Source organism: Lutra lutra, chromosome 1 (assembly GCF_902655055.1).
Source record: "Lutra lutra chromosome 1, mLutLut1.2, whole genome shotgun sequence".
Lineage (NCBI taxonomy): Eukaryota > Metazoa > Chordata > Mammalia > Carnivora > Mustelidae > Lutra > Lutra lutra.
In genome coordinates, this window is record NC_062278.1 from 155569932 (window position 1) to 155596028 (window position 26097).

The window sequence follows — 26097 nt, forward strand, 5'->3', positions numbered from 1 at the left end:
GTTTCTCATCCATGAAATGGGGAGAAGGCCTGTCTAATGAGACCGTTGACACTGGTGTTATCTGAATTAGGGATCACCATGAAGCAACAGTCATGAGTGGTGTGGCCAGGCCCAAGGCTCCGCCATGACTCTCCAGCAGAGGAGCACTTGCTGCCCCTCTCACTTTGACATACAGAGGGGCTGGGCTGAGGGCAGTGCCTGGAGGATGTCCCCGGGTGAGAAAGCTGTCTCAGTGATCCTTACTCTTTCTAGCCCTTGCCATGCTTCAGCGGGTGATCACAGCAGCTCAGCCGGCGTGCCCATGGGCTCTGGGTTTAGGCACCATACCTCACACACAATGCCAGTGGCTCCCGTGGGCTGCGGTTCTCTCAGGCTGCGCGGAAGCCCGTTGGTAGGGCTGGAATCCTTGGGCCGGAGAGCGAGCCACACGGCTTCTGTCTGCGGAGACGCAGCCAGGGGGCCTACCACTGAGCCGGATGGTCTTCCAGCCTGCCCCGGGGTCAAGGTTAGTGGCTCCTGGGATGCTGCGGCCCTGCTCCCAACCACCCCAGCTCTGCAGAAGCGCCCCCCACCCCGGACCCAAGACCCGCGGGGCCGGCGGGAGGCCGTGCAGGTGGAGAGAACAGAGAGCGCAGAGAGAGCGGAAAGAGGCGCTAGCGCCGGAGAAGCAGTCCATCCACAAGAGGGCGCAGTTTCACGTGTTTATTTTTGGCAGGAAGGAAATCATTGCAAACCTCTCGACCGGACAATGCTCGCCCCTGGAAACGTGCACATTCCACATGTAGTATTTCCCAAGTAATGCTGGCTTGTTTGTCACATTCAAATGTCCAACAGAAATCCACGACTACCCAGGCACCAGAATCTCCACTACGGGGTGGGGGGGGGGGGATGGGGGGTGTTAGTCTGCAGAGAAGCTTCCTGGAGAACGGACAGTTACAGACACCATCAGTTTTACAGTGAGACAGGAACAGAGGCAGCCGGTAAGAGTTTGCTCAGGTAACTGTGAGCACTTCAAGCCACCCACCCTCTCGAACCCTGGCATGCCAACTGCCCAATGCAGCACCTTTAAAAGCAGAGGCACAAACGTCACGAGTGTTTGACCATAGAGGGCTGTGTGGTTCTAGATTTTATTAGAGAGCCGTCTTTAAAATGTAGGGTTGTAAAGGGTTGCCAGGTTATAGATTTACAGATTTCTTTTTTACACCAGAAGTTCAAATGCTGCAACCATGACAAATCAGTGTCATCAGGGCCTCTTCGATTCTCCAAAGTCACCTCATCAAAACTGGAGTGTCAAAGGAGCTTCCCCACCAACCATCGGCTGTGACATGCTGCGTTCCTCCTTAGGATACAGATAACACCGTTTACAAACAGCTAATGCGTGAAGCCACAGACCAACACATAGGGTCCAGAGCAATGGAAGACAGGGCAGTGACTACCTCCGATGGGCCCAGGCACTGCCACCCACAGCCTGGCCAGAGATGTTGTTACATCATAGGGGCCCAAGTCCATGACCCAAGCTCTCTTGTCCCAGATCTTAATATAAAAAATACTTGTCCGGGAGCCTGTATTTTAACCTGGTACACAAAGGACCAAGAAACTCAGGAGGCTGGGTTTCTCTTTTGGTTGAAGAGTGTGTGCGTGTGTGGGGGGGGATATTTTGGTAACATGGGAAGCATATGGCACAGAGAAGTAGCTAATAGGGTTCATTAGGTTTTAAAGCCCACAATTTAATAAAAGGTAATAATTAAAAACAATACCCGTATTTACCTTAAAAAACATAAACCCCAAACATTCATCTCATTTCTTGGCCTTATGTTAGAATTCTATTGCTTCATTTACATGTAGATGATTAAAAATATATAGAGAGATAAAGATATTCTGATTATGTACATAAAGCAGAATCAAGGGTTAAAATAAAAATGGCATTTTGGAGTGTGGTCAACTAAGGTGCACAGAATCCAGAAGGCTCGGGGGGAGGGGAAGGAGGGGCTGGCACCCCCCGAGACAGTCTGTGTCTGCAATGGCTGGAACCGGGCTCCATCCCCAACAGTCGTGCAATGGCGCTCGCGGTTTCAGGAACTACTAGGTGCAGTGTCTGGCTCAAGCTTGCCAGCGTCTTCACTCCAGCTCTCAGAAGTGGGACACTGTTCCTAAGTTCAATTCCCCTGAAATACTCTAGAATTTCCGTCCTCTCTGCCCCCTATTCCAGAGAAGACCGCGTGATGCCGGCAGAGAAGAGGGCAGGGGGGAGGGTTGAAGGCTGTCCCCAGGACTGATTTCTGTGTGGATTTCAACACAGGACAGACACTTGACTGCAACATTCAAGAACATTTAAGGCAGCGGGTTCATTAATGACTAGTTTTCCAAATCAAGGTTGAGGGCATGTGCAGATCTGCCACATAACGCCGTTCTCTGTGGTAATGCCTAGCGTGGGGCTATTTCTGCCGGAACTGGCATGGGGATTACTGGGTTCTGCATACCCAGAATGCTGGGGCACCTGATTACCCCAAACACTTGTCTTCTGAACGCATGGCAGTCCACAGCCTAAAGTGCTGTTGGGAGGATGGGACTGGCAGCTGGCTTCATTATCTTGTGAAAAAAAGCAGGAGCAAAATTTTACTTTGACCCCCATCTCCAGACTTGTTAGTGCCAGTCTCTCCCACCAGAGCTCTGGCGGAGGCCCAACCCACAGAGGACTAAGGCAATGGTGCCGACACGACAGGGTTCTTTTAAATTATTTTTAAGAGCAATACTTTATAAACTGTCTTGTCAAACAAGGAACATGGCACTGCTTAGAACAGCTCACTGGGAAAGGCTGCAAAGGAAGCCCCAGCCCAGGGAGGGCACCCTGTCTCTCCCTGACTCAGGGCGATGAGCTCCATCCACATCTGGACAGGCTTCCCCAGCCCCGGCTCAGAAAGAGGCTGTGCTTCAAAAGAGAAGACCAGGAGTGGACTTGGGCCACATCAGTGCGGTGGCTGGTTGAGGCCACAGGTTCTCAAAGGAGAATAGTCAACTCATCACGGTATCTGATGATGGCTGCCGTTTAGAATGAACGCCATGCCTGGTGCGCTGGCCCCGCGTCTTTGCTCCCTCCTGAACTCCCATGGCCAGTGCCAGGGAAGGGATATGGTTGGTGCAGTCTGCCGTGGGGGGAGGGTTGGGGGGGGACCTATGTTTCTGACCCTATCCACGTCTGCAGCTTAGCAGTGAGCAGATTCTGAGCATAGGCACAGTGGCAAAGAACAGTGTAACAGCCGCTGGTCAATTCCATTTGGTGGCAGCGCGGTAGCAGCAAAGAAAATTCCCAAACAGCTCCGTGTGTATCCAGCTTTTGGAAAGGAAAAATTTAAAAATCAATCAACAGATTTCTTTCTTTCTTTCTTTCTTTTTTTTTTTTTTAAGATATCCGAGGGTTTTGGAGTTTCTTGGAACTGCTCTACCCAGAACGACAGCCACAGAACGAAAAACGTACAGAAGTATGGCAGTGGTTGAAAGTAGAGGTGACGATGCCACTTTTCAAGGGGAAAGTGTGACCGCAGGACACAACTGTCACCATCCGAAGTAACAGTGATAATATAAAAGTATCTATTGTCTCCTAAAGTGTCGAGCCCCACGACTGCAGGTACATTCCAAACTGGGTACGTAATGAACCGAGACACTGCCACGGTCATCGAGGGTCCTTGCGGGAGCCCGGTCCTGCAGCGCCGCCACCGGGCGTCAGAGCACGCACACCTGCTGGGAGACTGGCTTCTAGGACTCACCTCCATCCCTCGCCACCCGCCCACCCCAGGTTCTAGAAAATTGTCATATTCGTTTTTTTTTTTTTTTTAGAGAATCTTAAGACAATAAAAGACTAAAAGATGTCTGGAAATATGTTGTGTAGAAAAATTAACTCTCAGCTTAAAATAACATTCAAAAAGGCACTTCATCCTGGAGGAAAGAGATTCTGAGTAGGGTCAGCTGCTCCGAGCTGGGATAGAAAGGGACAGGTTGTCTGCTTGGAGGAGGGGGCCAAGTGGGGCCAGTTGAAAGGAAGTTCTGATAGATCTCAAGCTTTTTTTCTCCCCCCTCCCCATTTTTATCCTTTTTGGTATGTTTTAAGAAAAGCAAATCCAGTAAAATGCATGTCCCTTTATGAAATTGGTTAAAAGAGTTCATTTTAAAATAGTTGTTTCTGTTCTTAAAAAAGCAACCAGGTAGGTATGGCCACATGGCCCTCGTGGCCTGGAGCACGGAGTGTCCCCACTGGGCGCTCCCGGGGAGCTGCGGCCGGGTGGGCCCCCGAGGCCAGCTGCTGCAGGGCGCACGGGTGGGAGGCATCGGGGGCCGGCGCTACCTGCTGCAGAGTCTGTGCAGCATGTTGTACACGTCGTCTTCCCGGCTCAGGCCCTCAAAGAAGGGGATGAGGTCCAGCAGCTCTGTGTCCGTCATGTCATCGAACCAGGACTGCACGGGCACCTGGAAGACAGTGTGTGGAGCGGGCAGCAGAACGGCACCTGGTGCGGGAGGGGGCGGCTCTTAATCTGACTGGGCCCCCCACACTGTTAGTCTTTTCCTTGGTAAGGAGGACAGGTATCTAAAAACCATCACCATCATCATTCATCATCATCATCATCATCATCATCATCTGGTTCTCCCATCCCAGCTAAGGCCGTTCCAAAGCTCCCTGGTTTGGGACGAAGGTACAGTTAAGTGCATTTGTTTTTTAAGTGGAGTCTAACTGCTAGTTTGCATGCATTTGTTTGCTTTGATTTCCTGCCTCAGGAAAGGTGGCCAGAGTGCAGAATATAGGAGAGCTAGCCTTGCTACCTGTCAATTTCAAAAGCTCTTCCATTGTATCCAAGCAGCTCCTTACACCTCACCCGGAGCCAGAGGTCACCTGCCTGTCAGCCACTAACACCAGGGAGCCCCCAAACAGGGCCAGGAAAGCTTTCACTTGGGGTTGCCGGGCCATGCTGCATGGCAAAGGGAGGTGGGGAATTTCCTCCCATCCTTAGCAGTGAGCAGTTAAAAGCATAAATATAACATTTCAGGACAGTCTGAGCCACGGGAACGGACAGGATTTACACTCAGTTTTAGAGGGTAGGGAGGGGTGGCAATGGGTGGTAGTCAGGGGTGCAAAAGAAGGGACGTAAAAAATCTGCCGGGCGCCTGGGTGGCTCAGTCAGTTAAGCATCTGCCTTCGGCTCAGGTCATGATCCTGGGGTCCTGGGATTGAGTCCCACATCTGGTTCCTTGCTCAGTAGGGAGTCTGTTTCTCCCTCTCCCTCTGTCTGCAGCTCTGCCTCTGCCTACTTTTCTTCTCTCTCTGATAAATAAATAATACAAAAATTTTAAAAAAGTTTGGGGAAAATCAAAGGAGTTCAAAAGTAGTATTTGGGGGCCCTTTTATAAATCTAAAGACTGCTCAGAAACAAAACAATTCACTGTATAATTTAAAAATATAAACAAGGTAAGGATTAACAAAAAAAATAATGACTACTCCTATGGGAAGGGCAGGAATGAGGGAGAGGGCAGACATGGACACAAGATTTCTCTAAACCCATCTCTGTTGGTAGTTCTGATGTTGGACTCATGGAAATATGTTACATAATTGCAATAAAATTAAACAATTAAGGGACACCTGGGTGGCTCAGTCTTTAAGCGTCTGCCTTCGGCTCAGGTCATGATCCCAGGGTCCTGGAATCGAGCCCCACATCGGGCTCTCTGCTTGTGTTCCCTCTCTTGCTGAGTCTCTCTCTGTCAAATAAATAAAATCTTAAAAAAATTAAACAAGAAAAGAAAACAATAAAAAAAATGAACCAAAGTTAATATAAAGCTGGTGACATAGCCACACAGAGAATTACTTCAAGTGATTTAAAACATAGCGTTCTGCCTGTACCTTTCTCCATAAAAACCCTACATGTACTAATTGTCTTAGTAGTAGTAATAACGTTAGTACTGCTATTTGGAAACTATTAAACATGTACTAAAGACTAAGTCAAACTATTAAACATGTACTATAGACTATAGACTAACTGCTATTTGGAAACTATTAAACATGTACTATAGACTAAGTCTAAGTACTATAGACTAAGACTAGGTAATGATGTTAATATATTTAGGAACCAAGAGTTTCAGCACGAGAAGAGATACAAATACAAAAACAAAACCAAAGAAATAAAATAAAACCTGTTTCAACACTGAATTATAAAAAAACCAATATGAATTCATGATTTAATTTTAATTCTAAAAAATATGTATATTTTAGGTCTGTCCAGTATAAAGGGCTGGAAGCATAGGATACCTCAGGAACAATGAGAATCCACCCAGACTGTTGTCTCTAAATACCATTTCCACTAACAGGAATCGGGCTCCATAGGAAAGTGGGTGATTCCAGGGCTGAGGCAAGAAAGGGACAAGATGAGCCTGGAATACCTTGTTTTACCAGAAAACAGAAGTGTTCAAAGACCACTGTTATATGAAGGGATGTCTGCTATCTGAAGGTGAGTGTTTCAGCATCCAAAAGAAGAATACATGGATTAAATTATAACAATAAAAAAAATCCATGAGTTCATATTGATACCTACAACAAATTCCCTGTTTACTTTTGGAAGTTGCTAGAGCACCACCTCATTACTCTGAAGACTGAAGAATTAAAGAAAAAGAACCAAGACTTTACCTTGACTTCCTGATTCAAACATTCAAACTGAATTTAGGATAATCAAGTAGTCAATGAGGGCAAGTTTCATTTAAAAGAAATAGAGTTTCAGCCAATAAATGTGGAAAGAATGATAAAATTTAGAAATCACCATTTCGTAGTTGTTAATGAAATAGTTGATGGAGGCAATAATCCTCAGCGGCTTCACATTTTTAGGTGAAAGGACAACAGGGAATTTGCAAACAGATGGTACAGGCTAACATCTGAATCCAAAGACCGACTTAAAATCTTTAAAGGGCACCTGGGTGGCTTAGTTGGTTAGGCATCCAACTCTTGATCTCAAAACTCAGCTCAGGTCTTGATCTTGGGGTTGTGAGTTCGAGCCCCACATTGGGCTCTACACAGGGCATGAAGCCTACTTGATAATAATAATAAAAGTAAAATGTTTAAAAGTGGGACAGCCTGACCTTACATGCCTCTTGATGTGTTACCACAATAAGTATACGATATCACCTATGACATATTCTTGAAAATACTGAAAAACTTGAAAAACTGAACCTGCATTTAACCAAGTAGTACTGATCTAACTACTTGTTTAAAGGAAATATGGCAGGGGCACCTGGGTGGCTCAGTGGGTTAAAGCCTCTGCCTTCGGCTCAGGTCATGATCTCAGGGTCCTGGGATTGAGCCCCACATTGGTCTCTCTGCTCAGAAGGGAGCCTGCTTCCTCCTTTCTCTCTGCCTGCCTTTCTGCCTACTTGAGATCTCTGTCTGTCTAATAAATAAATAAATTAATTTTTTAAAAAAAGGGAATATGGCAGTTATAAAAACAAAGTAAAACACCACCACGTGGCTGCCACTAGACAGAGCCAGAAGAGAGGAAGTTTCTACAAGACAAATAACCAGAATTCTTCAACAAGTAAACAGGATGGAAGAAAAAGGCAGAGGGGAGGGGGAACTATTAAATTACACAAGAATTACTAGACACATTATTAACCAAAGCAGTGCTTGGACCTTGTCTGATACTGAGTCAAACAATCCAAATGCAGGACAACATTTTGAGATGACGGGGAAAATATGAACACAGTCTGGATAGCAGATAATATTAAGAAACTGTTAGTTCTGTCATATGTGATAATGGAACTGTGATTATATTAAGAAGTAATCCTTATCTGTTAGAGACGCATGACAAAATGCATTATGCTGAATTTGATTAACTCACTAAAATGAACATGTTTAAATATAATAAATTTGGAATGTTTACTCAAGTAATCGTTACGCACTAACTAAATAAATCTAGCTTGATCTCGGCTTTCTGCTATAAGTGGAGCCACAGAGTTCTGGCTTCAAGGAAAGAACCCTGGGGAAGCCTGTGTTGAGGCGGAGAACCCCAGGCTGGGGAGGAAGCCTCCTGTGCAGGGTGGGCTGCCTGAGCTGAGAGGCAGCGTGGCGGTGCTGCGGAGGGCTTTGCTGTCACCCGAGGGCTGGCTGGCCCCTCGTCCCCTGGAAGCGGGGGCTGGGTAGCAGGATGGCATCTCTTGCTCGGAAAGTCATGCTGCACCCCGGGAGCGGGCACTAAGGCCTGCCATGCTCTAGGGAGTTTTATGTAGGAAATGTTCCCACTGAATACTTTTAAGGCATCACTATGAGGCAGAAAAGCTGGGCAGGCTTGTCTGAAGGCCTTGACTGAGGTGTTTTTATTCATTCTTGTTTAAGAACTTTTGCTGAAGAGATCATCCAGGCCTTCTGAGTCTACAGGAGTCATGAAGTGAGCTCCAGGAGGTTACTGAGGTGCCCTTCTCAGGAACAGTATGAAAATTGCTAAGATCCAGGCTCCCTGAGCACTTACCCAATGCAGACAGTGTTCTAAGTGCTTTTCACTCCCACACTCAGTCCTCCAAGCATCCTCCGGGTCAGCACCCCCAGAATCCCCATTTGATGGGCGAGGTAACTAAGGCTCGGCGAGGTTAAATAACTCAGTCAGTGCCAAGTACCTGCTAAGTGAAAGAGCTGGGGCTCCCCAGGGAAGGCCAAGAAAGCCAGCACAGGTGCTTGAGGGCACAAACGTGGAACTGGAGGGGGCCCTGCGTTCTCTCCCCCTGGGGCCACTTACTGCATTCTCGGGATGGAAGATGTACGAGGCAGGAGAATTGTCCACAATGATCACTTTGCTCAGCTCCCGGCCCAAGCGACTCAGGTCTTTCACGTAGTTCCCACGATGGAAGACGCATGATTCTCTGAAGAGCCGGGCCCGGAACACGCCCCAGCGGTCCAACAGGTCAGCCACGGGGTCTGCGTACTGAAAAGCAGGTTGCGGTGAAGGCTAGGCACCCGAAAGAGCCCAGAAACCCTGACCTACTAGAGCAAGTATTACTTGCATTACTTTTCTAGAAAGGGATTTCAGTAACTGGATGTGTTTTAGGATCCTGGTTCTTCTCCTTTCCATGCGTGCAGGATACCCTGGATTCTTCCATTTCTTTCACCTCTCATATCCAATCCATTAGAAATTCTTGGCAGTTCCGTCTCCAAGACTACCTTGAATGAACCTGCCCCTCTGTGTAACGGACGCTGCCCTGATCCCAACCTGTGTAACCTCTGCCTGGGGCGGCGGCGTGAGCCGCCCAAAGAGCCCCCCACACCCCCTGCATCTCCTTTGCAGCCGCTACTCCTGCCCGTGTCAGAGTGGCCACTGGAAAACACGTCCCATCAGATCATTCCCCTGCTTACAACCCCCCGTCTTGACCTGCGGCCCCTGGAGGGAGGCCCGCCATACCCCACACAGCGGCAGCTACGTGATTTCTGCCACCTCCCTGCTCCAGCCGGTCACCTGAGCCGCACTGGCTGACCACGGTCAGAGCCTCGGCACCAATGTTCCCTCCGCACGGAACATGCACTCTTCAGATCTCCGCAGGAGCCTCTCCTTCTGCCTCTTTGCCTTTCAGTCTTGGCTTCCCCAGCCACCAGTCTGGAGCACCGGCCTGTCCCTCCCTTCCTGGCTCCTACTGACTCACAGTGGTCTCCTTCACAAGCTCCCTCACCAGCCCTGGGGACTATGGATTTGCTTTTCCCTGCTCGGGGTGCAGGCCTTGTCTGTCGTGCTGACCATGATGTCCCTGGCACCCTGCACAGTGCCCACCTCATGGTGGGGGCTCAGGAAATACTAGTTTCATCCCTGAATGAGTAAGTGGACTTTGAATCTGGCTCATGTGGTATGAGGCCACATTGCCCCCTATGGGTGCTTGGGGCAGCTGGGCCAGGCCAGCCCCTGCCAGTCACAGGACATTATCAGACTCCCACTTCCCTTTCCTTGGAGCCCAGGAGTTTTATGAGTGTGAGCCCAGCTCACAGTTGGGGCTAATCCTGCTTGGCCCTCAGAGGCTGGGGGAATTTTCCCAAATCAGGCTAAACAGGATAAAGAAATAAAGGCATCATCCTTGAGGGGAAAAACCTTCATAAATGAAAATGTTTAAAAGACTGGGCTGCCCTGAGTGGCTGGGGCTCGAGGCAAAAAAGTGGCAGTTCCAAGGCCTACATGAGGCCACGCTTCAGCACCAAGACCAGCACAGCCAGGTGTTACCAGGGCCCAGCAATTCTGCTGGGGAGGCAGGAAGCCCCCAAGGCTGGGGTGTTGGGAAGGCCAGCAGTGGAAGGCACAGTAGTGCCTGAGAACAGAGCAATGCCAGCACGCTGTAGGATGTAGGGCCACGGGCTACAGGCAGCAGCTCCAACTCTGTGGGAATGTCCTCCTTTCCCTGAAGACATCCTGAGGGGCAGAGTCTGGGAGCAGGCTATATTTTCCTGCTGACCAGGTGGGCACTGCAGTTTTCAGCTGGTAAGGGCAGCCAAGTGCATTGTGGGTGCTAGGGCGCTGACTCTAGATGGAAATGGTGATTAATTTCCCCAGAATTATTGATACTGGTGGTGGCTTACATCCTTCAAGCAATGTCTGAGTCTAGGGGCTCTAAGCCTTGGAGATGAATGTGGGGAATGTAAGTTTCATGAGGGCAGGGGCTTTGTCTCTTGTTCTCTGCTGCATCCCCAGTACCCAGGACAGAGCCCAACTTCCAGTAGGCACTAAGTAAATATTTGCTGGGTGAATCCATCCGCAAAGGAAACCAAGATGAGGAAGCAGACATTGGAGGGCTCTGACAGTCAGCAGAGGGTTCCCGTGGGCTTCTGGGAGGTGGGCCAGTATGGCAGTGCTGGCTGGGAGCTGAGCCCAGAGCCAAGAACTGGGGAGTGCCCACCTGTCCACGGGGAGGAAAGGGCTGGAAGCCTTCACCTGGGAGCTGATGCAGCTGAGCCAGGCTAGAGTAACACTGAGAGAAGGGTTTCAGAGACAGATGGAGGCACAGGTGGGAGCAGGCCAGGAAGGGAGACTGTACAAGGATGCTTAAGTGAGTCCTGGGGGCAATGCCAAGCAAGAGTTTTTCAACTCTGCCAACCTCCCCCCAACGCAGCAGCCCCCAATCCCATCAACTCTCCATCTCCCCTGGGCAGGTGCAATTGTCCTGTTTGTTACTTCCTTAGCTGTCACTTCAGGCTCCTCGGCACCCCAGAGCACTGCTAGGAGAGTCAACTCCCCTACAGTACTATTGCTCTTGGTGCCATTCATGGGAAAGAGCGCCCATGGGGAGCGCCCTTCCCTGAGGGCATGCTCTTTTTAGTGTGCAAAGGTAAGGCCTAGGTTTTGGATTTGTTTTCTCTACCAGCTCATGCTTCAAGGCCTGGCAATGAGCCTGGCAGAATGTTGTACAGGTGGGGTTCTCTCTCAACTCAGCCATGACTGAGAGATGGCCCAAACTGGGAATGCCCAGTCTGGCAAAGTGGGGTATCTGGGACCCTGGTCAGAGTCCTCAGCATGCAGAGGAGAAGGGAGCTGTCCAGAGCTAGGAGTTGTTGGGGGTGGTGGGGAACTGCATGTGAGTCCTTGCAGCAGGTCTGGAGATGAGCAGTTGGCTAACCTGGGCCCTGCAAAGTTCATCTCTGGGGCTACTTCAGAGTCCTGGAGCTGCCCACGGAGACACTGGTGGTGCCCCCCCACAAATGGATGGTGTTGGCCCCATCAGACTTGGGATTTGAGAGATGATCATGGCAAGGATCTCCTCCGAGGAGTGTGGACCTACCCTCTCCCCGCTTGGCTCAGCACATCTGTGAAAGGGCAGACATAACCAGATTGGGGGGGGGTGTCCTTTAACAGTAGGAGAAGGCAAAGAAACCACTCTATGTGGTTAGAGCCAGTGTGGATGTGGGGTCAAAGATTCCTGCTGAGCTACAAGGGCAGACCATGTAAACTGTCATCATTAATAATTATGATAACTAAGCAAAGAACATCAGGAGCTCTTAGCACGTGGCAGGGCCGGCGGGGCACAGCGAACACAGCAGGGGCTCGGATGAAGACTTGCTGCACAGAAGTCAGGCACTGTGCTATGCCTGTCATATGCATTATTTCATTTGATCCACTCCACGAGGTAGAGGGAATTACCCCTAATTTCTAGAAGACCTGGAGTCAAGAGACTTGAAGTCCCTTGCCCGAGCTCCCAGGGCTCACTAGGGCAGGCAGAAGCCTCCTCCAGCCTGTGTATGCGGGTCAATCTTGGACACTCGTCCTTCCCCAGACCTGTGTAAGCTAATGAAGGACACATAGGCTCGAGGCTGCCAGTCAGCAGAGGAGATGCAGATGCCCCTTCACGGTGACATTGGACACATTCGTGATATCCTGGTCTGCGGACATCCAGCTCGAGGTGGCTGCCTGCTCAGCTTCGTGGGGCATTTGTTCCAAGGGCTCCCTGTCACCATGGCAACCCAGAAGCCTTTCAGGCTGGTACTGTGCACATGGCCTGCAGCCATCCCATCTGGGGTGGGAACCTGTCACCATAGAAACCGCTTCCCCTCCCTTACCAGAGGGCTGTCTGATGGACAGCGGGTCGGGGTGAAGTGGCTGCAGGCGCCCAGCTGGGAGCAGGACGTACCTTGGCCAGGCTGGCAGTAAAGAGCACACACTCGAAGAGCTGCCCCATCCTCTGGAGGAACTCATCCACGTGGGGCCGCTTGAGCACGTACACCTGCAACGGCAACAGACAGCAAGCTGGTCAGTCGTGGCAGCTGCTGGGGGCTGCTGAGGGCCAACACCCACGTAGAAGAATTCCTGAAAAGGCAACTGCTTCCTGTCCCCAGCTCTATTTGTGGCACGGAGACCCCAACTAAATGAGCAGAGGTTGCACTTCAGGCCACACTCCTTGGATGGGACTCCAGGTCTGAGTCTGGCGCAGACACTCCTCCCAAGGGAGAAAGGGAAGCTGACCGTGGTACTGCGGGTCTTGGGGATTTTCCGAACCAGTGAGTGGAAGGGGTGTGCCACGTTTGGGTGAAAGGACTCATTCTCTCACCTGTGTTTCTTGGCATGTGTTCTGAGTCAGGCCCTACATGGACATAGGCCAGGGTCTGGGGGCTGTCCTTTGGGAGGTCCAGGCCCGGCCCATTGCCCGGAAGCGCTGGGTTTGCTCCGGCTGCCACCTCCTACCCTTGTCTGGAGCACCTCCCTTGCTCGGCGGGCCTGGGGTCGGAGAGCAGGCCCAGCAAAGCTGTAAGAAGAGCCTTCCTGGGAAGCTGTCCACTTGACACCCACAAAGGTTACTCTGCTTGGTACAGAAACAGATGTCAGGGGATGTGAAACCCGCCTACTCCCAGGCCCCTGGTCAGCCATCAGGAGGGGCCTCCAAGCAGGGCAGGGGGCAAAGAGCAGGCTTTCCTAGAGTGGCTGCTGGGCTCTATGCTCCTGCCTGGGGAACGTGAACCAATCTGAGGAGACTAGGGAGATGGGAGGGAAGGCAGAGCTGGTGAGAGAAGATAGGGAAGGTGGGAGGAGAGAAGAACTAATTAAAACTTGAATAAATTCCATTTGAAATTAGCCACTTCCCTAAAATAATTCAAACTTATTAAAATTCAATTCAGCTCATATTCACTGAGCCCCAGTTCTGTGCTCAGCCTGAAGAAGTTACAAAAATGAACAAAACACAGGCCTTGCCCTTGAAGGGCTCACAGTCTAGAGCAGATATAAATAAAAACAAATCGGATAGGCATGCATAATGGAAGTTGTAGTACAGGGATATATTAAGGGCAGTTAACTCCCCTCTCAAGGGGAAGGAATCACAGAAGGTAATATCTGGCCTGGACCTTGAAGGATGAACAGGAGTTCACCAGGCTGATGAGGATGAGAAGTCAGCTTCCAGGCAGAGGGAAGGGTATGAGCATGAGACTCGGCCTGAAAACACCCCAATGTCAGAGCACAGCTGAGCCCTTCATGACCAGCCCTTTAGAGGAGACGGGGGATAGGAGAAGCGGCTGAAGAGCAAGTGTGAAAGGCAGGTGCGGGGGAGTACGCGTGGGGCCGTGAATGGCAGATGTTGCTGGCTGTCTATCCCATGGAGTCACGGAAGGGAGGCGGGGCTCTGCACCGCACAGAGACTGCGTTCTGTGCACTGCATGGGAATTCTGCACAGAGCCAGGGTTCGGTGGGAACTTGGGCCAACTGAAAGAGTAGGGCAAGCACAGTCTGTGGCCAAGGGTGCAGTGAGGGGCCGGAGGAGCAGGGTGGCCCGGGGTGAGTGCCAACAGGGCTGTGAGGAGCTGGGAGGCCAGGTTGGGGTGAGGGCTTGTGGCTATAGTAGCTCCAGGCCCCCACTTTGCCCAGGAGACTCCTCGATGCCAGGGAGTGGGTATGGCCTGTGGTCCTCAGTCTCCTTGGGAATAGAGCCTGGAAAGCAAACTTTGCTACACGAAAATGGCCGGAGACTGATTTGGGAACTCTGGTTGTTGGTGCCTCTGGCAGAGAGGAAGGTCCTGGGCCCGGATGCCGGCGTCCAGGCCCGCGTCCGCGTGCAAGTAACCAAGAATAGGCCCATTGGGACCTGCACAGCCTATCCTGGATTACTTGAACGAGGCCACGGCCTTCGCCAGGGCCTTGGTCCTCCTCTTGGCGCCTGTGGCTTCATTCCCTCAGGAGAGAGAGTTTCTCACCCCAGCCTTGGGGCCCTGGAGTATCTACCACCATATGAATCATAGAGCAGTCTGGAGGGAGGCTGGGGGAGCTGGGCTGGCTCCTTCGAGAATGGGCTGGCCAGAGCAGGTCAAGCCCCAAGAGTCACGCTCACATCTCGAGGTAAGAAGGATTAATTTCTTTCCTAATTTTTGTCATGCCGGTAGGCAGCCTCTCCTTTGTCTCATTACTTTGTAGCAGAAGCAAAGATAATAAATGAAGCCCTAACTGCTTCTCAGATGCTGAGTTAATTCAGCTGATGCTTTTGCAAATGTTAAATGCCCAAGTGCCTGCCTTTTGGCTCCCTGATGGCTTTTAGAAGCATGAAATGTGGAGACACTAGGGAGGAGCTGCCTTTCTCAGGGCCAGCTTCCTGGCAAGATTGCCTGGCAGGGGAGGGAAGGGACTAGAGCATCAGGTAAAGAGCCATGGGCCAGGAGGCAAAAGACTAGAAGTCTCATTTTAATTCTTCTCATTGTATGACCTTGAGCCAACTCTTTCTCTGACTGAGCCTCTGTTTCCCCATCCGGACAATGAGGTGGCTGGTCCAGCATTTCCAAGTCATCACCAACTCTGACACCCTGTCCTCAAAGGCCAAAGAGATGACTGGCATCATTAAGGAAAGATATCCTTTTAAAATGGCTCAAGCACCAAGAGAGATTTTCCTTCCTGGGATATAAACACATCCGGCCAGAGGCTGCCCCTTTAAGACCCTGGGGTTGACAAGGAAGATGGTCAGACCATCCCTGTGGAAAACCTGACAAAAATCTCCCCCACTCCTCAACCTCCAAGGCTAGTTTTCCTACAATGTTCCAATATGTTCATAAATGAAGCTATTCCTGGAGAACCATCATGCAGATAAGGAGAAAAAATACCAGAACAAAGATGCATGCCAATTAACTAGGGCATCTTTATTCAAATTTGCCTTCGGATCTGAAAACACACCCTTTCCTCTTCATCCTCTGGGTTGGGATTTTGCTAAAGATTCACTGGAGAACACGATGTAGGAGTGAAAAATCAGTCCGGAGTGGCTGGCATTGGAAATGGACACCCTTTCCCAAGATTCGCCCATAAATGGGTGACTTGTGGCATTTTCCTGTTGCCTGCTAGGAGAGTATCCAAGAGCACTTACATGAGGAAGTTAATTAGACCATCAAGCCAGGCCAGCGGGGGATATGGGCACTTCTAAAAGTCTGAATCAAATCAAAGAACTATTTGAACTTGCAACCACATCTAATATCTACAGATTTTAGTTTCCCTTATAAACTCAGTACAAAAGAAATTCATCTGAGTGAAAAAAAGCAGAAAACCATTGTATTTATTTTACAAAGCCTGCTCCCTTTTGATTCAGTCATAAAATTATTGATGAAATGGGAATTTAGGTGTAAGTTCACAGGAAATGTAATTACTAAAAAATGCTAATTGAAACTCAGATTTAGCTTTGATTTCTTACCTGATGTATAGTTCCATCGATTTCAACCGGAACAATAAAATCAGCATTACTAATAGGCTAGAGAGAAAAGAAATGATAATTACTACATCTGAAAGAATAAAATAAAATTGGAAACTTTAGTAAGAATAAAGCTTGCCCGGACCAATGTTTTTATCATTGGAAAAAACAGTTCAGGCAAAGGATGTTCAAGTATGCTTTGGTTCCTTAAAGCACAAGCAGGTTCCCTAAGCACAAGCAGGAAAGCACATTTTTTTCTGTTCCAAGTATCCTTACCTTTTCAGCATCTTGGTCCAACCTCTCTATTATCTTCCTGGCCTAAACAACAAAGGATTGGGCAACCTAGCCAGGGAATGGGGATTCTCAGAGAGCCCAACTCTTGCCTAGAGCCCTGCCAGGATGGTGCGGAACCACTGCTGGCCACCAGGGGGAGAAGGTGAGAGCCTGATGGTCCCAAAGGATGGCGCTACATGGGGGAGAATGATTTGCACTGGACCCACAGATGCAGGCTGCCCTGTGATGGGCTGCTCGGCAGGAGATGCTGAGCACATGGACACAAAACAGGGCCACAGAGGCGTGGGGCTGAAGTCAGAGGCCACAAGCCATGACTGTGGGCAGGCTCCTTCCCTCTCAACCTCGGCTTCTCCTCTCTTCCACAGCTATAGTAATGGGTCCATTGAGTGCCCATGGCTCCATCGGTCCCAAGCATCAGTGATTTCAGCCTTGCCCAGCACCAGCTCCTGGCCTGAGCAGTGGGGAGAGCCAGCCCACTCTAGACTGCTCTGTTCTAAGTAACACAATGCCGAGCACACCCATAAACTTCAGCATACTTAAAAGAACACTTTGACAATATTAATGACACTTAAAATCCAAATATACTTTGGCAGTGCCTGTGTAAGTCACCGCTGGGCTTACATACAGTTCTTAATGGAATTCCATAAATGAGGTGGAAACTACTCAGATGAACAGGGCCCAGAGAATCAGAACGCAACCCCCTGGGACAAGTAGGAGAGAGATGGGGAGAAGAGCATGTATGTGGTGGCCAGGGGGCAGGGAGTGTGGACAGGGGTGTGTATTACCGAGTCTCTGGTCAGAATCTGAACTGGGATCTGCCTTTAAGCCCATCACAACACACATACACTGTTCTTTGATAAGTAAACTGAAAATGTAGAAAATTCTAGATCGCAGAACTGTTCTTAAGGACTCAGTAGAGCACCTGAGGTTTAAGATTACAATTTATTCACTCCTGTGGTTGGAAGGCTAAGGATGATAAGTTTGGTATTTTATAATTCTATAACGAAAATACAAAATCATGCTAAAAAACACAAGATTGAAGGCAGAAACTCTGAAAAGGTATTAGCATATTGTGATATCATGAGAAAAACCGTTCCCCAGTTCGGACCAAGCCTGAGCCTCAGTCTCTTTTCACGTGCTGGTGTAAAGTGGGCCATGCCAAGCCACAGTTCTTCCCCTGGGCTTAAGAGCCTGTGTGTCGTACCACTGTATATTTTTAAGGAGAGGCCTCTGAAATGCCCAGAATACTAAAAACCATACACTAAAGGTGGCTGCCAGAGGGGAGAAGGGGAGGATGGGTGAAACAGATAAAGGGGATTAAGAGGACATGTATCTTGATGAGCACGGAGAAATATATAGAATTTTGCTGAATCATTATGTCGTGTACCTGAAACTAACACAACTCTGTATGTGCAGTATACTTGAATTAAAAAACCCACACAACAAAGAATTTCCTGCTTGCAAATACAGGCAGGCCAGGGAGCAAAGAGATGAAGAGATGCTGTTCCCATCAGCTTGTGGTATAATGCCCTCTGAGCAGGCCTGCCTTTGGAGGAAGGAACTGTCTGTAACCCCAGGCAGTCTGGCCAGTGTTGGGAGGAAGCCATGTAGGCTGAAATGGCAAATGACCCCTGCTCCAAAGGACTTTCCTCCTGAGGGATTTGAAAAGTCCTGAGCGACTTACCCATAGGCAAGAAAAGGCTTCTGATGCTGCGCAGAGCTGAGCTGGGGCACAAGGTCATGACTGCCACAGGACCAATCCTGGAAGGGCCCTCAAGCTGCTGGGGAAGGAAGTAACACCTCCAGGCCGCAGTGGCTAGGCAGGTCATTTCCCATTGCTAGAGTAAGTGTGGCACCTGCTCCACTTTCCCAAAGGACTCACAGACAACTGCCTGGCCTTGTCTTGTTAAGGAAGGCTTCTGTTCAGTGAGAAGCAGGCACAAGGAGGGTGTTTCTGACAGAAAGGTCTTCGGGTCAATTTGATGGGTCAATTCCACTTCCCAATACAATAGTCAGGGAATGACTGTGGTTCACGTGAGACACATACCCCACCATGGGTGGTGCCTTCACATCTCTCAGCAAAGCAAGGGGAGTTGAGGGCTGGGGATAAAAGGAGGAATGGGGTCTAACTGGCCAGTGATAGTGCAGCAGTTTCATCTCCAGAAATACCCCAAGGGAAAGTAGGACCAGGATCCTACTTCTTCCCATGGAACCTCCTATTCCCAAACCTTTCCATCATTTGCCTCTTGTAAACAACTTGTTTCATTTCAAAAAATGGAAAAATGGTTCACAAAGTCACTTCTTAATAGTGTAGCCACAGCTGTTCCCACATGGTCGCCCTCTGGGAATCTGTAATTTTTGCTGTCATTCTGGCAAGGAGTGCAGTGAGGAAAGGGACGGACGGAAGGAAGCCGGTGGTGTGATGCTTCCTGTGACATCACTAAAGCCCCGCCCCTTTCAGGAGAGAAGTCGTGCTTGTGGATGGATACTCATTGAACTATGACGTTTATAAAAAAAAACACACACACACACACACAAAAACCAAAACACCCAGCAACCTCTTCTCATGAAAAAGCTCAAATCCCAGATGCTGTCACTCTGGAAGTCTTCTTCAGAGTTGGACATCTTTCAAGAACTGGTCTGGGAAAACTCCCAAGATAGCAGGTTGCTTGACAGTTTAACAGTGCCTCTCCTGCCCTGCCCAATAAAACATAGAGCACTCTGGCTACCTTGACAAATACACAGCAGTGTCCTGAGGCACAGGGTACTGACTGCCTTTTGCCACCCGAACAATACTTCTGCATGGGTTGGAGGGTTGGAAAACTCTACTCTCATAAGTAAGAATGAGGTCTTAGTGACACTGGCAGCCCAGCATTTTCCCCCAAACTAACTATGGAACAGTCAACTACTCGAGTTAATGTTCACCAGAGTTAATAAGCAAATGTTCTTGGTATTTCTTCATGCACAGGGAAGTTCTACACCAACAGCCACAAAATGTCATCATTTTTATTTTCCCTTTCCAATACAACTGTGACGGAATCACGAAGATCATGGATGGCTTTCTTTGTTGATTTACCTTAAATGAACTGTGCACCAATGTTTCATCTAAATCAATGACCACACATTTCTTTCCATAGTCAAGCACCGTCACCTCTGGAAGGAGGTATTTAGCTGGGGGCTAAAATGAAAAAAACAAAACAAAACAGTATTTTTACCTTTATGTAAAAGACAAACCAATGCCTTTATAATATATTATATCAATAAGGGTTAAATGAGATCAAACGTTTATATGCCTGATTAAGCACATCACAGAATTTTTTTTTTTTTTAGATTTTATTTATTTGACAGAGAGAGACACAGTGAGAGAGAGAACACAAGCAGGGGGAGTGGGAGAAGGAGAAGCAGGCTTCTCGCCAAGCAGGGAGCCCGATGTGGAGCTTGACCCCAGGACCCTGGGATCATGACCTGAGCCAAAGGCAGACACTTAACAACTGAGCCACCCCCCATCACGGAATTTTATTAAAAACAATAGGACTGGGTCGTTTGCCACTGAAGTTTTAACAAATATTGTGCCATTGTCTGAATGGCTATTTGAAGGCCTTGGCTTTGGAACCAGACAAGCCAGGGTCCAAGTATCAACTCTGTCTCTTTCTTGGCAGTGAGTTGGGATAGTAACACCTACCATGGAAGGTTGTTATCGGCTCTAACTGTGGTAAAGCCCCCAGCATTCTGCCTGGCACATATATGGCGGCTACTGTAATAGTTAAAATGGGCTACGCAAAAACAAATGTTAGATCCTACTAGCTACTCTTCTACTTCCAGGCCCATTTACTGGGGTCATATTCTGTCTGAAATTCACCGTGTTACAGAAGTATATTTTAAAGCTATACAGGAACCACAGTGTGTTTTGTTTTAATGACTAAAACTTTCAGGAACTTGAAGAGTACCTATAGACCCACCAGCAAAATGCAAACCAAAGTGAGTTTCAGTAACAGGAAACAGAAGTAAAAGTGGTCGAGGTAAAGTGCTCTGTCTGGGGTCTGCTCCACGGTAGTATTCACACTGAGTGAGCGTGACACTGCTACCCATTGGATTCTCAGTGTCTGGACGTTCTACTTCAATCCACATGCTGTGTGCTAATCAGAAAACCTATTTATGTCTTGGTAGTGGCTGAATCTAATCTTATGATAAAGAGGTTGTAAAGAGCTAATAAACGGCCAGGTATCTTCAGCCAACCTCCTTCTTGATTTAGATTTATTTCTTTGGGCCTTGCCTCATTCTTGAAATGACTGAAGTTTCTTAGTTTACTTTGTGGTGTTCGTAGCTAGTGTTAAACAGCTAATTTTCTATCCTGGGAAGGTCAAGCTCTCTCTGTTCAATATTTAGTGCAAAACAAAACACAACAAAAAAGGTGTCCCTAGCCACTGAAGAACAGACAATTTCGATTTTTAAAACAAATAAAAACCCCCCAAACAAAAAAAAACAAGACAAAAGAAAAAAAAGAAATCAAGAATTATTCCCTTTTCAATGGGTATTTCCTTTTTCTGATCGTGGGGGGAGGTTAAAGTGAATATAAGTCAAGGATCCAGAGTTAATTCTGGACTTTGCTGCTTCAGTAGTGAATGTAACACAGGAAGTCGACAGGGCAGGTAAATCTGCAAGTGTGATGACCACCTTGTCCGGGCTGGTGGGGTGAGGCTGCGTGTGGTAGTTCTAATTCTACAGGGGCTTCCTCCAGAGTGTGGGTATTTCCTCCTGTCCAGCATCATCCAGAAGAAAAAGCCTTCATGGCCTCCAACTCCCTTGGCTCTAATTAAAGTTCACCAAGCAGTATATCTCACCCAATACTGTAAGTGGCCTGGGAGATGTGCCTTAGACACAGGGCATGGGATCTGGAGTCCTAGAAAGGACTCTGTCCTCCATTATAAACCAGCAAGCAAGCAGGTGGCTGGAAAAATTAAACTTGCAAGAAGTTTTGCAAAAGCGTTTTAAAAAGGCAGGGCACAATGAGCTCTGTAACCGAACATAATAAAGAGGATCTGAGTTATTTCTGTTGTTGGGGCCATAGCAGAAAGCATGCCTGGGACTAGAATAAAATTTGTTTTAATTTTTGATTACACAATTATGTAATAAAAACACATTCTCATTGTAAAGAATACAGACATGTAACAGACAACTATTTCCCTTTTCCCCATTCCTCTCCCCAGGTGCCCCTCTTCTTAGTTCAGTGTATATCTGTCCAGTCCTTTCTCAATGCGTTTATATACTAAACAACATTTTCACTTTATGTAATTGCTAGCCTGGAAAATAAGGCTCTAGAAATTCTATCCCTAGCAGATCTGAAAACATCAAAGATCTGCCAAAAGTGGCTCAGTTATTTTCCAAACCTGAGAATAAAAAATTACTTTCTTAGCATATTTAACCCACACTTTGCAAGCATTCTTTGAGCTAACAGTACAGAAAAGGCCTCACAGTACTACCGAAAGAGAGAAAAGAGGGAGAAGGGTGAGAGTCCTCTTAAGCAAGCCACAGATCTAGCATTTGTGCTGCAGAGAGCAAGGCCGGGCTGGGGGGCAATGGGCCGGGAGGGTTCCATTAATCCTCAGCCCGCTTCCTAAGTACATACAGCTTCTTGAGAGCTTGGCTTTAGACTAATGCAAATTCTTCAGACCACTGGTAAGAATTCTTCTGGACAGCTGTGTCCTTGGTACATGCAAGGACCGTACAGAATCGCAATAGTGCTTTGTTACTTCAACTGATCTGTTCAGGTGATGCTTGAATTAGTAAATAAAAACGCCCTGAGGCAAATTTCCTCTCAGGCCATCACAGAACCGGAGAACAGAGGAACACCAGTTCTATCAAGAAGAGCTGGCTCTCTTGCTCCAAAGCACATGGAGGACATTGCCAGGGGGATGGATGGGGTGGAGACAGGGGGCAAACATGGTGGGGGAGGGGAGAAGGAAGGAACCTTGGCTTGCCACCCAAGGTTTGGGAAGGGCATTCATTCCAGTTCTCTTCCTGGAGAGAGGTCTGGAATTTCCCATCCTTGGTAGTAAACTGGCAGCCAGGAACAGTTAACTCTAAGGTTCTTTCGAGTACCACCCTACTCACTCTCTTCTTGGCACATCAGATTGGCGTTTTTGTCCATAAGAGTCCTCAGGCTCAGAGTTCACCTGATGTGCTCCCTCAGCCACAGAGCTGAGGGCAGAGATCTCAGGGCCTCCGCGGGAGGGGGCGAAGGAAACCCTAGGCTGTCTTTCATTCCAATCGTTGTTTCCGCCGATGGGTTCTTCATAAGGTTTGGTAGAAAAAAGTATGCTATTGTTTACTAAAAGCTCAGGTAAACAGCAGACACCATTAGTAAACACGTTTCTCTTCTCCCCTTTCAGCACTTTTACGGCTCAGCTGCACTGCAACCACGTGTGGTGGGTGTCAGGGTGGAGTGAGATTCATGCGAGAGCGGGCACGGGAGGAATCGGCTCACAGCCCCATTCCTCGCTGGGGCTGAAGCATCTGGGTGCTCACCTTCAGCCATGACCACCCAACCTTCAGGGGGTTCTCAACCCGTCCCTCTGCTTCTTTTCCTTACCCTTCAATATCTGGCTTTCACTGAACAGCCCACGAAGGCTTCCAGTAAGATGTGTGGAGGGCCACAAATCCCAGCTTACATCTAGGAGGCCAAAGTTACTGAGTGGAATGTTTACTGTCAAATCCAGATAAAGATGTCATTTTCAAGAGGGGTATAAAAGCTGGATTAATCAATAAATGGTATTGAGACAACTGCCCTGCCACTTGGAAAAGGAAATAAAGCTGAATCATTACTTCACGCCTTCCACCAACATGAATTCTAGATGGGTCACAGATTTCAGTGTAGAGATAAAACCATTAAAGTACTAGGAGAAAATACGGCTCACAGTGATAGAGTGGGGAGATCTTTCTAAGAGCATGACATAAAATTCTGGAGTCATAAAGGATAAGATTAACGCATTTGCCTATATAAAATTAAACTTTTTTGTGGCCAAAATGATTATAACCAAGGCCAAAAGATATACCATAAATTTGGGGGAAAGTCCTAATTTCCTTGAAATTGAAAAAGGTAACAGAACAACATCCAGAAGAAATTAGCAGGGAAGAAGAAAGACATATAAATAATAAACTTGTGAAAAAATATTCATCCTCATTCATAAAGAAATGCAAATCAGAGCTATGAATCAATATACCATTCTTCACTTACAGATCAGCAAAGATTAAATATTTGATTATCATCATTTTTGGTAAGGGAATGGGCAATCCCACACACTCCTGGGGGGAACATAAATTAGGCTTTCAGAGGACAATCTGGCTTTAATCTACCCAGAATGTAAGAGATATCCTTTGATCTAGCATTTCCACAATTAGGAAAGGATCACAACAGATGCTGTAACTCAGGTCCATAAACATACGTGCATAGGAATATTCCAAGTATTTGCAATAGTCCAGAAGAAGAAACAAAGTAAATGCCACGAAGGACAAGTGAAAGAAGGAGGTAGATCACTCACAATGCACGAATATTTGGAAAGAGGTTCAAGGTATATTGTTTAAAGCAAAAAACATCTTGCAAATTCCTTATTTGTGTGAACAAAACTGAAAAATACAACATAAAATTTGGGGGATGTAGATAAAGTCTTAGAGATAACTTTTTTTTTTAGATTTTATTTATTTATTTAAGAGAGCGAGAGAGCGCGAGAGAAAGGGAACACAAGCAAGGGGAGTGGGAGAGGGAGAAGCAGGCTTCCTGCCAAGCAGGGAGCCTGATGCAGGGCTTGATCCCAGGACCCCGGGATCATGACCCGAGCCAAAGGCAGATACTTAATGACTGAGCCACCAAAGCACCCCTTAGAGATAACTTTATAGCATTAAATGTTTATATTAGAAAAAAAGATCTGATATTAATAATCTAAACAAGTAGTGTTTATTTAGATTTCTGGAAGAATCCATAACAAATATTGAAAGTTGTTATTACAGGGAGTGGAACCACGTGGGGAATTTTTTTTTCTTTCTGCTTTATTCTTTATTTTTTAAAACTATGAGCTTCAATTATTGCTTAGTAAAAAACCAAAAGACCAAAGCTGCACATGTAAACAGAGTAGCATGAAAATGAAACAAGATGGGTATGGGGGGAAGCAGAAATGGAGGGGGGGCTCCAGCTGGAATTAGTCTGGGCACCCACAGGCTTGAGGGCACCTTTCACCTTCAGGGCCTGGAACAGCTTTCAGGAGGCTAGAGGCTCTGGTTTGGGATTAGCACAAGCCTGGATTTTCATATTTCCCATGATATAGCACCCCAAGCTTGCACAGGCTCCCTGACCAGTCCCCTGTGACCCAGAAAGGGCAGGGCTACTCTGTTAATGCGAAGTGCAGCCTTGACAGGTGGGTACAGATTCCGCAGGGGATCCCAAGTCTCAAATTCTGAGGCTGAGCTGGCCTCCAGATGGACTTGGGTTCAGCTGTGCATGCTAAGCAGGCAGTGCAAATCATACTGAGCCCATCAGTAGATCTACTCTTCTGGAGGAAATCATTCAGGGATGCAAGTTACTTTAGTGAGGCTTTGTTCTTCTGCAAGATATTTCAGAGACTTACAAGGCCTGACCTAGAGTCTCTCATTTGTAGGAAGGAGTCAGCAGTTTACTGATCTAACCCTGCACTAAATTATACAAGGGAACTTTTTCCCCTTGGCTATTTCATTCTGGGATTCTAGAATGTGTCAAAATTTGTGGGGAAAGGGTCATTTTCCTCAGTAGAATTCTATCCTGAGAAATGCTTGGTTTGGCACTTAATGAACTTTGAGAAAAACCAGCGCTATGGGAGTATCGCAGATAAGGGGAAAGCTGCTGTCACCTGCTTAACATAGGTAACTTTGCAGGAAAAATGTTTGAAACTACTCTGTATAAAGGTTAAAAGGACACCTCTGGTATCAATCCACTGGGTATCCCACTCAAACACTGGATAAGAGGTCCTGCTGCTTGATCCATTTTTTTGGGTTAAAGTCAGTTTTCCTGACAAAGTGCAACCTCCAGCCGTGCTGGCCAAGTCAGAACCATCTCACAAACCCTTAAAACTAGTTAATGCAGAGCTGAAGTCTGAGAAAAATGAAATTTTCAAAAAATTGGGGGGCAATGTACTACTTCTGACAGCAGCTTTCCCCTTACCTGTGATACACCCATAGCACCAGTTTTTCTCAAAGTTGTGTCTGGATGTTCCCAGATAATATGTGAAGAAGTCCAGGAAAGTTAGATGAACAGATTTGAGTCAAACAATTTGAATCAGAGACACTTTATGGATAAAAGTATCCATTTACGGATATCTTTTAAAACCCAGTTCTCTAAGGACACAGGGCTGTTTCAATGGTCTTGTTTGACAAAGACATCTCAAGGAAAGTTTCTTCTGAGTCAGTCCCTGGTCTGTTTCTTGCTGTCTGGCCCCGGGCAAAGTGGTTCTGCTATCAGAGCAGGAACAGTGGGGACAGCGGTTGTCCGGGGCAGGGTGGGGGCCCAGCCTGTGCTGAACACTAGGGCAGCTACTCTTCCAAATCCCAGGGCTGAAAAGAGAAGTGGTGGTCCAAGGGAGTGTCCAGCTGGAACAGAGTTAGAGCAAAGCCAGCCTGTAGGAGTCGGGGTGAGTCCTGCAAGTTCAG

General features: G+C 47.8%; 1 protein-coding gene across 3 annotated transcripts in view; it reads right to left on the reverse strand.

The window, feature by feature from the left end:
* Nucleotides 1-688: 688 nt before the first annotated feature.
* The window catches only part of CTDSPL (CTD small phosphatase like), a 117172-nt gene continuing 91763 nt past the window's right edge, over nucleotides 689-26097 (reverse strand). For 2 of the 3 annotated variants that reach the window (XM_047740687.1, XM_047740678.1), the window contains 6 exons: nucleotides 19502-19603; nucleotides 16135-16191; nucleotides 12616-12708; nucleotides 8757-8942; nucleotides 4340-4461; nucleotides 689-3331 (listed from right to left, as the gene is read on the reverse strand). In XM_047740687.1, coding sequence (XP_047596643.1) covers nucleotides 3265-3331; nucleotides 4340-4461; nucleotides 8757-8942; nucleotides 12616-12708; nucleotides 16135-16191; nucleotides 19502-19603 — 627 coding nt within the window. In that variant the 3' untranslated portion in view covers nucleotides 689-3264. Of the gene's footprint in view, nucleotides 4462-8756; nucleotides 8943-12615; nucleotides 12709-16134; nucleotides 16192-19501; nucleotides 19604-26097 lie in introns of all 3 variants that reach the window. The other variant, XM_047740695.1, reaches the window with a different exon arrangement.